The 12,177-nt window shown below is 45.8% G+C and overlaps 2 protein-coding genes across 2 annotated transcripts; one reads left to right on the top strand and one right to left on the bottom strand.

Moving 5' to 3' along the window:
* Positions 1-1,469: 1,469 nt before the first annotated feature.
* Positions 1,470-7,892, top strand: LOC125508627 (probable calcium-transporting ATPase 8, plasma membrane-type). Its single transcript, XM_048673382.1, has 7 exons — positions 1,470-2,008; positions 4,063-4,117; positions 4,207-6,146; positions 6,222-6,380; positions 6,666-6,837; positions 6,932-7,230; positions 7,326-7,892. Exons 1-7 carry the CDS (start codon positions 1,829-1,831, stop codon positions 7,629-7,631), a joined length of 3,111 nt encoding a protein of 1,036 aa, XP_048529339.1. The 5' UTR covers positions 1,470-1,828; the 3' UTR covers positions 7,632-7,892.
* A 38-nt stretch (positions 7,893-7,930) lies between these two features.
* On the bottom strand, positions 7,931-11,287 carry LOC125508628 (calcium-binding protein CBP-like). Its single transcript, XM_048673383.1, has 5 exons — positions 10,479-11,287; positions 9,080-9,126; positions 8,794-8,969; positions 8,385-8,403; positions 7,931-8,295 (listed from the first exon to the last, which is right to left on the bottom strand). Exons 1-5 carry the CDS (start codon positions 11,131-11,133, stop codon positions 8,191-8,193), a joined length of 1,002 nt encoding a protein of 333 aa, XP_048529340.1. The 5' UTR covers positions 11,134-11,287; the 3' UTR covers positions 7,931-8,190.
* Between the last annotated feature and the right edge of the window lie 890 nt (positions 11,288-12,177).

Here is a 12,177-nt window from a genome sequence, read left to right as displayed (position 1 = left end):
TATAGGACATTTGTACAATCCACATATGAAGTTAAGGGAAAAGGAGAAGTTTATGTTGTGATCAAAAAGTCCTCTCACGTCACTTTTGGGCCAAGAGAAGATAGAGTCCAAGTCTTTCACGTTCTGGATTCAGATTCGGACTGCACAGACATACCTGACTCAAAACGCCAACAACTTTTTCATACGGACTCCGAATTGGGTGATTCTTTTTTTGTTGGAAACTAGATTTCGTGCTCTTTCCAGCCCAATTGGATTCACCTTCAAATTCGTCCGGAGCGTTGAGTTACAGACGAAACAATCTGACGTTGCAGCAGAATCCGAGTCAAACTACAAGCCCAAAGGTGTTGCATCACCTCCACTTGGGCCCATGAGCCTTGTACGACCTAGGGTTAGTTTTAGGCTGCCTTGGGACGTCCTCCCACCTCCTTGGCCGCCACCCCTTGCTCCTATATAAGTAGATCCATCTAGTAGCTTTTTCCTTGGATTTTGTTTAGATTAAAAGTTCGCCATAGCTGCAACTTCGCGTACTTCGTTTGTGTCCAACGACCAGACCAAGACGTCACAGAACCCCACCTTGATCAATAAAGCTTTCATCTTATATTCGCAATATCCAGATTGCAATCTCAGTTTCTTGCTTGTTCTTCGTTTGCTCGCAGGAAACAGGCCCTCGTGGTCAGGTTGATCGTGCTCCGGCGTGGTCAATAACCCCTCGGAAGTTGGTTTAGCGATTGCTAAGGCGCGACGTCTCGCACGTTCGTAGTCGGATCGTCAAGGTCGACTCCCACAGAAAACGATAGCCACCATCTCATCGAAACATCGGGACACCTTTGCCTCTATCAGGTTGTTGCTGCGAGTATGGACTCATCGGATGGCGGTGCTGTGAGAGTGAGCTATGCCAGACAGTGGTGCTTTAAGGATATCTTGGTGTTGCTGCAAGTGTCCCGCGAGCAGTGTTGTTACGGTGCCCGACAATGCGGCGAGCGGCGGTGGCTTGCCGCGATGCCTGTGCGACTATTGCGAGCGGGGACCAAAATGATGCTGCAACGAGAGCGGCGGTGCCGCGAGACGGCGACGAATGTTGTGAGCTGGACGAGAGGTGATGCGAGGAATGTTGCGAGCGGCAAGATGAGATAAACATCGCTGCTTTACGTGATCGAAGGCGCGGATAAGTAATACTCCCTCTGTAAACTAATACGCTCTTATATTAGTTTACGGAGGGAGTACTAACATCCATCACATCCGACGGTTTGGGAGGCGACTGATTTTTCCTCCCTGCAGCGGGAGCCACCCATATATTTGAACAGAAGTTTTTTTTTTAAAGTTATTTGAACAGAAGTTGAACCACTAGTGGGCAACCCGGGTTTGATTCGGCGTGGCCACACAAGTGGAACGAACCATCTGCCGTACAAATGGGCGATGGGGACCCAAACGCCTTGGCTTTCAAAAGGGGGAGAAAGTAACAGAAGAGGCCGAAGTAATAAGGAAAGACATAAAGGCGGCGATCGCCGCCCCCATGTTCGTCCCTCCATTTTCTCCATAGAAATAGAAATAGCCACCCAACCCAAGTATAAAAGAAATGTAAACGAGCAGGTCAGGGTTTTTCAAATCTTTCATATCCTTCCTCCCTGAATCTGCGATCCGAGTGTGAATAAACAAGGGCGGCAGACCTGCCATTCGCTCCTTTGTTTCTTTAGTATATTAGCAGTACTCCTCGAACCCATCGCGGCGGAGGCAGGGGCAAGTGGTGGTGCTCACGAACCCCCGCCCCATCCGCCAGCCCTCCCTATCTCGCTCCGCTCCGGCCGAGTGAGCGCGTGCAGGTGCAGCCATGGAGCAGTACCTGCTGGACAACTTCGACCTGCCGGCCAAGAACCCCTCCGAGGAGGCGCAGCGGCGGTGGCGCTCCGCCGTCGGGAGTCTCGTCGTCAAGAACCGCCGCCGCCGCTTCCGCCACGTGCCCGACCTCGACCAGCGTCACCAGGACCACGCCAAGCGCCGCTCCGTCCAGGTACGACGACTGCTCGCTTCACTTTGTCCCATAACCTGGCAGTATGACTTGCTTGCTTGCGGCTTGAACCACGCATCATCTCTCCCCTGCATCTCAACATCTCTTACTACTCCTATTTCTTTCCACCGTTTCAAATCTCGGTGACCGATCGGTTGTTTTCTGCACTACAGTTTCTTCAAAGTATTTATCTATCTATGGGAATGGCCCAAGAACAGTTGCCTGATCGATTGCTGCCTGCGATCCATTCTTGTTTCTTGCCATCAGATCGCTTTCCAAAATTACTAATAGTTTAATCTGCATTTCCGTACTGCAACGCACCATTGACTCTGTCGCAAACGAAGACTTAGAGAGAGAGAGAGATCCTGCGGTTATGGCAAGCCTGTTTGGTGGTGGCCTGGTGGGCACCATGCGTCCGTGTCGTGTTGACTTGACCCCCTAGTCCGGCCATGGAGGAGGAGGAGAGGGCGGAGGGACCGCCCAATGATCTCCCTTCCCTGGGCGGCCAAGCTGATGGCGACCGTCCCTCCCTCCCTCCACGAAGTTTCCGCGAAGCAGCCTGGAGGAGTCCAAAAGGCGAGCCTCATCGCCATCTCCTGTCGATGAGGGCCCTCTTCCCTTCTTGTCACCATCTCGTGCAAGCACCGAATTGAAGAGCACATCCTATCTTATCCAGCATTTACACCGGCTTCACTGTTTTCTTTTCTTTTTTGCTTTGAGAATCTAGCATCATGTCCTGAGTTCATACATCGCTCCATAACCAACCCCACCCTAGCTGGTTTGCAGTTTTTAAACTTGTAAACACCATACCTGGATGGGCAACGAATAAAATATTCAAGAGGGTGTATTTGGGAAAGGAGTACTACGAGGGAAGCATGACAAGCTAAATGACTCCATGCCTCCGTGAAACTGCAAAAGCGTCTTAGGGCATGTACAATGCATAGCCTCAGGGTGATGCCTCGCATGCCATGTAGGATCAGATATGAGTAAAGTAGGTTCGGATAGGGAAGCGGGATCCTCTCCAGAAGGCGGGTGCTTGGAGAGAAAAAGTGTGGTCCGGGGTCAAAAGCTGAAAAGGTTAGAGTGAAAAGTAGAGATGCATGTGTACTAAAGTCTTTATTTTCTATTTCTTAATGAGACCTACTAATGATAGCTTGCATTGGAGAGAAAAAATAAATGTAAATGTCTCAAACTACTTTTTGTCATGGGGCATCTGTATTCATATGCCACCATTGTATACTTAGGAACAGGGGTAGTATGTACTAGGCCGGTAAACACCGGGAAGTAAAACATCAAGACAGAAAGAACAACACCAACGTCTTGAACAAAGACCATCTAAAACCATTCATCATCATCAAAGTCAAAGGAATGGCGTTCTTATGTTTTGACCATATTATCATGCACTAGGTGGTTGCTAGAGGAGAGCTATTTGAAATTAGCTGACGATGGATACTTGATTAAGACATATGAATGAAAGGATGGTTGGTTGATATAATTTAAACATGTACAATCATAAAGGTGGAGGGCCTGTGTGTCATGCACTCCTATGCTGGATCTGGACTGCCTTTTGACAATAGGCACATGCATTCTAAACCATGTAACTACAAAGTTGGGAATCTTTCTAGTCAATAGGCGGCTTGGTTTCCACTTCCCAGAGATGGAGAATAATTTAGGCAGAGATTACTGAATCTTTTGGCGGGCTACTTTTTCTTAGAGACCATCAAGTCTTGAAAGAAGTTCATTTCTTATGCCAATCAGCCTGCCAACTACTTTGGTTGTCTAATTCTTCTTCGAGATGCTTGGCATTCTTTTTCAAACCCAGATGCTTCACGATTATTTGTCTTGGCAAATAGTCTTGATGTGGATGTAACTCCTTTGTTTAACAGGTGAACTTAAACCATTTTTTCACAATGTTGACAGGAAAATTGCAGGCTCACATTCAGTCAATCAGTTTATCTGCTTTCTTCTACACTTTGTGATTGTATCTTGCCATTGCAAGAAAATAACCTAACTTTTGTATGTAAAAACGTTTCCCTTGTTCGTGTTCTCTTTTCCAGGAAAAAATTCGGGTTGCCCTCTATGTGCAGCAGGCTGCAATCACTTTCATTGGTGGTATAAATCTACCTGATAACCTTTTATGTTATCGTTCCTTGTGTTGCACCAGTAACTCTACTTGACTTGTGTACCTTTCTATGCTCAAGGCGCCAAGAAGAATGAGTACCAGCTAACAGATTATATAATCAAAGCTGGGTTTTCCATCAATCCCGAAGAACTGGCATCAATAACAAGCAAGCATGACTTGAAAGCTTTAAAGATGCATGGTGGGGTAGATGGGATATCCAAAAAAGTTCGCACAACATTCGACCGTGGTGTATGTGCTACTGACTTGGATACAAGACAAAGCATATATGGTGTCAATCGCTACGCTGAAAAGCCTTCAAGAAGTTTCTGGATGTTTGTTTGGGATGCATTGCAAGACACGACTCTTATCATTCTGATGGTATGTGCTTTGTTATCTGTTGTAGTTGGCCTGGCATCTGAAGGTTGGCCCAAGGGCATGTATGATGGCTTGGGGATAATACTCAGCATTCTCTTAGTTGTGATGGTTACTGCTGCCAGTGACTATAAGCAATCACTCCAGTTTAAGGAGCTAGATAATGAAAAGAAAAACATATTTATCCATGTAACCAGAGATGGCGGTCGACAGAAGATCTCGATATTTGACTTGGTAGTTGGTGATATTGTGCATTTATCAATTGGGGACCAAGTGCCTGCTGATGGACTGTTTATACATGGGTACTCCCTTCTGATTGATGAATCCAGCTTATCAGGTGAGAGTGAGCCAGTGTATACTTCTCAAGATAAACCATTCATATTGGCAGGAACTAAAGTGCAAGATGGTTCTGCTAAGATGATAGTAACAGCTGTGGGTATGCGCACTGAATGGGGAAGGCTGATGAGCACTTTGAGTGAGGGAGGAGAGGATGAGACACCATTGCAGGTTAAGCTAAATGGAGTTGCGACCATCATAGGAAAGATTGGCCTGGTATTTGCCACATTAACATTTGTAGTCCTGATGACTAGATTCCTTATTGACAAAGGTTTGACAGTTGGTTTGTCCAACTGGTATTCAACTGATGCCTTGACTATAGTGAACTACTTTGCAACAGCGGTCACTATTATTGTTGTTGCTGTTCCCGAAGGGTTGCCGTTGGCTGTTACTTTGAGCCTTGCATTTGCAATGAAGAAGCTAATGAATGACAAAGCGCTTGTTAGACACCTTGCAGCATGTGAAACAATGGGATCTGCTGGTACCATATGCACAGACAAGACAGGAACTTTGACTACTAACCATATGGTGGTTGACAAAATCTGGATAGCCGAGGTTTCAAAGTCGGTTACAAGTAACAGTAGTTTGGAAGAACTGAATTCTGCGATTTCTTCAAGCGCATGGAGCCTACTTTTGCAGGGCATTTTTGAGAACACTAGTGCAGAGGTTGTCAAAGGAAATGATGATAAACAAACTGTTTTGGGCACTCCAACAGAAATAGCAATATTTGAATATGGCTTGAGCTTGCAAGGATATCGTGATGCTGAGGATAGGAGCTGCACCAAGGTTAAGGTTGAGCCTTTCAATTCGGTCAAGAAGAAGATGGCAGTATTGGTTTCTTTACCTGGTGGGGGACACCGTTGGTTTTGCAAAGGTGCATCAGAAATTATTGTTGAGATGTGTGACAAAGTGATTGATCAAGATGGAGATGTTATTCCCTTATCAGACGATCGGAGAAAGAACATCACGGATACTATCAACTCATTTGCTTCAGATGCTTTAAGGACATTGTGCTTAGCATTTAAGGATGTGGATGAATTTGATGAGAATGCAGATAGCCCTCCTAATGGTTTTACTCTGATAATCATATTTGGCATTAAGGACCCTGTGCGCCCTGGAGTGAAGGAAGCTGTTCAGAGCTGCATAACTGCTGGCATCATTGTGAGAATGGTGACTGGTGATAATATCAATACAGCTAAAGCTATTGCCAAAGAATGTGGCATATTGACTGATGATGGCATAGCAATAGAAGGACCAGATTTTCGTAACAAAAGCCCAGAAGAAATGAGGGACTTGATACCTAAGATTCAGGTTTATTTCGTCTTTCTTATTCTATTAAGTGCACTAAAAACCTTGAAAGATTAACATCTCATCAACCTTTGGCAGGTCATGGCCCGTTCGTTACCATTGGACAAACATTTGCTCGTGACAAACTTGAGAGGTATGTTCCAAGAGGTGGTTGCTGTGACAGGTGATGGTACAAATGATGCTCCTGCATTACACGAAGCAGATATTGGGCTTGCTATGGGCATTGCAGGCACAGAGGTACTATTTTCTTATGCAGTTTTGATCATATAGTATAGCATCAGTAGAAAATTGCAAAGTTAGATGCTTACGCTGAATATATTTTGATATTGATTCTGACAGAAGTAAGATAACAGAATGGCCGTTGGCAATGACAACCTATTTATTTACATAACCTATAATTCTCTTTCGTCATCTGTGGTTGGAGTAATATTTTGCTCTCACGACAGAAATAAACGTCTAACAAATCCATCATCATTTCATTTTTCCATGAACATTGGTGACACTATCTTCGATTTTGTGCAGGTTGCGAAGGAGAGTGCTGATGTCATAGTACTTGACGACAACTTCACAACTATAATAAACGTCGCAAGGTGGGGTCGTGCGGTTTACATAAACATCCAGAAGTTCGTGCAGTTTCAGTTGACCGTGAACATTGTTGCTTTGGTGATCAACTTTGTCTCAGCGTGCATCACAGGTGTGACAGACATTATTGATGTATTCATTTGACATCTTGGTTTTTTCTTCATCGAATGGCTCATGGTATTCATGTTCTCATTCTTACATCGCAGGGAGTGCTCCTCTCACTGCTGTGCAGCTGCTGTGGGTGAACATGATTATGGACACATTAGGGGCTTTAGCTCTGGCAACTGAGCCTCCAAATGATGAAATGATGAAGAGGCCGCCTACTGGGCGAGGGGAAAGCTTCATCACCAAGGTCATGTGGAGAAACATCATTGGGCAAAGTATATACCAGCTGGTTGTGCTTGGCGTTCTCATGTTCGCCGGGGAAAATCTTCTGAACATCAAGGGCCCAGATTCCAAGACCGTTCTCAACACGCTTATATTCAACTCCTTTGTGTTTTGCCAGGTGAGTGATGCATTGTGAAACACCTTGTAGTCATTTACATCCTTGTTCGAAACTGGCGAACTAATGTCAATGTACTTTCAACGATGTTGTGCTAGGTATTCAACGAAGTGAACAGCAGGGAAATGGAGAAGATCAACATTTTCCGCGGTCTCATTGGCAATTGGGTCTTCCTCGGGGTAATAAGCGTGACGGTGGTATTCCAGGTGGTGATCATCGAGTTTCTGGGCACTTTTGCAAGTACTGTTCCACTCAGCTGGCAATTCTGGTTGGTGAGCGTGGGTCTTGGATCCATCAGCTTGATTATTGGAGCTATCTTGAAGTGCATTCCGGTTAAATCGGGTGAGATCTCTGGAAGTCCGAATGGTTACAAGCCGCTCGCCAACGGCCCTGATGACATATAGCTGGAGGGTGATTTCAGGATGGATCCAGGTTGCATTTGCTATTTTGGCTCTGCTAATTTTCTTGAATTCATTTGTAGTGCAAGTGTGCCCTGCAAGATTGCTTTTTGGTGCTGCATTTGTTTGGAAGTCAACTCCGGCTTGAGAATCCTATTGCTGCATTTGGATTTATTTGCATTTGAATGCAGTGTAAGACTTTTTTTTGTCTACGATTTTAGCAGTAATATGCTAGCAAAAATAATAAAACAATTTCAGGTTAATTTAGGTTTGATTGGTGTAAACAAATTTTGAACTAAGCCTCATCAAAGGGATATAAAATATGATCAGAACCCAATCTCACTGAAAATGACAACTTTCAGCGAAGAAAGAGAGCAAGCATATGCGGCAGCATTTTCAGAGTTCCAAACCATCCATAGGCAGTTTCCAATCTCCAGGGTATCACCTTATCAGGAACGCAGCAACATCACTCGAATTCAGACAAACTACACCTCCGATGGAAAAACGTTTCGACACATGGAACAACACACTCAAAGCTCAGTCTTTGTATTGAACTGCGGAGTCATCATGCGATGATGAAAGGGAGCACAGTCAACATGAATGCCTCGTAACTGAAAGTTGCAGACCCGGAATAAGCTGTGTCCTTCTCCTTGAACTTCTCAGTCAGACCCTACAGAAGTATGAAACCAATTAGTGCGGTGAAGTACAGAACATTAATGTGTTTGTTTGTGTAGTATATACAATGATGATGGGAAATACCTTGACTGTAAGGCAACACCTGCATAGACAAACAAACAAACAAAAGAGTTAGGACTGTTATAAACCAAACTGAACTTATCAAAATGTATTTCACAAAACCAAGCAGAAATAGAGCCCAACAGATGGACAGCCATTTTTTTCATTTTTGAAGCTTCAGAACAGTTGGGCGCATCTTTAATTCATAAAACAGAAGAAACCAACTCAACAATTTGAGTTCATGACATAATAGAAGTGCCAGCAAGTTACAGACAATTGACTAATAATTGCACCATAGAGATATGTGATTCCACCATTATATGAACAAATAAAGTTGAAGTCCCTAGATGTTATCAGAGATTGGATATTATAAAAGCTTGTACTGTTTATCTGGAATAATTAGCCAAATTAAATTGAAGGAGAGTAATCTTACTCAATAAAGTTATCATATTCAACTGCTTTGCTCATGCCCCCAGTCTTGTCGAATTTAGACACGAGCAAGTCTAGCACAGTTGGAGAAACTGAATAACCCAGACTGAGAAGAGCATCGCGCAGCTCCGATGCATCAATTTTACCACTTCGGTCACGGTCAAACCTCTCGAATATGGACTGCACAAAAACAATAGGAAATGGACAGGCATGGTTAGTAAGTATTTCATTAGATCAGCTGATTAGTCCGCACAAATAAGTAAAGAAAACTTGAAGCCATAGCCACTCACCCTCCAATTCTGAAGACTGTAAAAAACAGAAGTAAACTCCTTGGGCCCTGCAAGAATCAGAGGCACAAATTAAAAACTGAGAGAGGTCAACGAGAAAGAGCTGAAATAGATGGGCAATGCTGAATTCGAAGTTTCAGCCCAAAAAAATCAGATCAATTCTACTACTGGAATGTGAAAGACGGTACTGATATTAGAGTTCAGATCGATCAAGTAGTTAAGAAGTAATTGTGGAAGCTCCACACAGAAAAGGAAAACACCCAAAGAAAAAAAACACGAGATAAGATTTTTCTAACTCAACAGGAATCTAAAAAAACTTGCTACCAAAATCAACCGTAAAGGGAGAGCATCAGGCCACAAATTCAAACTGTGCCAAAGTTAGGTCAACTCTAAACCCCAGTTGACTTACATACCAAGTGGATCCATCCTGCAATAAATTGCCGACACATCAGAGTTTCATCGCAAACAGAAAAAAAAAGGCTTGACGGGTAGGACAACATTTGCACAGGTCTAACTTGAAAGGCATCCCAAGATAAATTAAACTTTCACTTAGATGTTATACATAATATATATTTTTCTCAGGGATTCCTACTGGTCCTTTTTAATCAACATCCATTTTTTTTACTACTGGCAGCATAATATGCAGTAGCTCATACTATTTCAAGTGTCATCGGATATAAGTATCATCTGGTAATGATTCTTAATAGTATTTTATTCTTCATATGCATGCTGGTGAAGTCTAAACACCATAGCCACGGAGAAAATATTTTCAAATCTAGTAGTCTATAAACTATTATGAATATATGTATACGTTAAGAGTTTGAGTAAAGGCCAAAGCAGTGACTGCAAACTTGTTAGTGTTACAACTAGAACATCGGCTATCACACAAAATACATATCGAATTTATGAACAAGAAGTGCTCATTCTATCTTGCATACAAGACCAGCCTTTTGATGCCACATGATAGCTTGTTGCCTAGAGTGTAGTGTTGTGCCCTTATATCACCATAAAATAGCATTCCCATGATGAACAAGGTTAAACAGGATATATGGAATTTACTGTCTCAAATAGCATGTAGAGAATTCACATTTCACAGGAACTTGTATTAGGAAATGCAGCTCTCTTTTTTCTTAAGGGAAGGAAATGATTGTGGTTTTCCTTGTGATAAACTCAATCATTGATTTCCCAGAAGGAGCCTCATTATTTGATCAAACTGTATCAAACAGCAGGGCACATGCTCACAGACTGAAATACCAGACGAGCCCAAGTTGTGCACTGTTGTACCGAAATCTTTCTCCACAGGAAAAAAAAAAACAATAATAGTCGCAAGATCGCAGCTACACGGAAAGCGGAGGGGGTGCTAGAATGGAAGAAGGATGCGCGTAGAGGGGAGTGTGATTACCGATCCTGCGGACGTTGGTGTTGGTGAAGAGGTACATGAGGAGGTGGACGGTGCGGAGGCTGAAGCTCTGGTTGTAGCCGGAGAGCGCGGACTGCAGCTCCTTGTCGTCGATGGTCCCGCTGCCGTCGCGGTCGGCGGCCTGGAAGCAGGCCACCACGTTGGGGTCCGTCCCCGGCGGGAACGCCGACGGCACGAGCGCGGCGAACGGGCTCCCGTAGCCGCCAGCGGCCCCATACGGCGCTGCCGCGGGGGGCGGGGCCCCGTAGGGCGCCGACGAGGGAGGCGGGGCGCCGTAGGACTGGCCCGCGGGCGGAGCACCGTAGCCTCCGCCGCCGCCGTAGGACTGGGGCTGGCCGGCGGGCGGGGCCCCGTAGCCGCCGCTGCCGTAGGACTGGGGCTGGGAGGAGGGCGGGGCCCCGTAACCGCCCCCGTAGGACTGGGGCTGGGACGAGGGCGGGGCCCCGTAGCCGCCTCCGCCGCCGCTGGCGCCGTAGGTCTGGGGCGGGGAGGCGTAGTAGGGGGAGGAGGCCTTGCCTTCCTTGGGGGGCTTGTCGCCGTAGGGCGGGGCCGAGGGGGCGGGGGAGGAGCCGTAGGGCGGAGGGGCCCCGTAGCCTCCTCCTCCTCCTGCGGCGCCGCCGTAGGGGTAGCCGGACATGGCCGGGCGATCGCGCGGCGGCGGGGCTCGGGGAATTGGGTGGGTGCGGGGAATCGCGGCGAGGTGGTATTCCTTGGGGAAGCTTTTCGAACGGTGAAGGCTGGCTGGCTGGCAGCAGGTGCGGGTCGCACCAGTTTTTATGCGATGGGGATGGGGGATCGGGGCAGCGGGCAGCGTGGATTTGGTGACTCTCGACAAGTCACCACGCGCAGGCCATGCGTATCTTGGATTGCGTGACCGCGGCGCCAGGCGCGTCGTCCCTGACACGTTCCGGTAAGTTTTTGTTTTTTTGGGCGGGTTGGGAAACACGTCCCGGGTTAAGTAACGTACAGTGGGCAGGCAGGAAGCGTCCACGTGGGCAGGCACGCGGTTTCATTTCTTCTCGTCTTTCCTTCCTGGTGATCTGCCGGTACCAGGGGCTGCGAATTCAGACGGCCCGCTGTCTCTCTCGCCATGCTGGTGCTCCGACGTCTACGTGGGCAGCGGACGGATGGATATCCAACCAAGCCGCCGGCGAGAGAACACGAGGCCTAGTCGACAAGGAAAACAAAAACGTTGATCACCTGTCAAGTTGTCAAGTAGGAACCCAAAATACATGTCTCAATTTTGTACTAACTTTAATTTTAATATAATGTCGTAATAAAGTCAAAGACACATTTTGGGATGGAAAGAGTAATTCAATTACTTTTTCAGAATTTTTTTTGTTTTATCTTTTTAGATACGTGTTCTCGATGTCAAAATCTTGATATCTATATCGCTCATATCTCTGTCATGGTGTGGTTACCATGGACGATATGACCATCACTTATGGTTTTTTCGTCCGACGGATCGTGGTTGTCGATCCGTTTGATTGTACTCCATTGCTTCGGCCTATCTCGGTGGCAGTGGCAATGCTGACCATGTCTTATGTGTAGAGAGATGATAGGATACAACAGGCATATATTCACAGGCATCCAGTGCCAATATATAGATGTAGAGGGAGACCGTCACGTTCAAGACTAAAACCCTAAAGACTAGAGAATAGATGGACGGAGATCAAAGTAC

The sequence above is a fragment of the Triticum urartu genome, chromosome 5 (assembly GCF_003073215.2).
Source record: "Triticum urartu cultivar G1812 chromosome 5, Tu2.1, whole genome shotgun sequence".
In the NCBI taxonomy this organism is placed as follows: Eukaryota; Viridiplantae; Streptophyta; class Magnoliopsida; order Poales; family Poaceae; genus Triticum; species Triticum urartu.
Note: the sequence above shows the minus strand (reverse complement) of the source record. Positions and strands in the feature narration are given on the sequence as shown.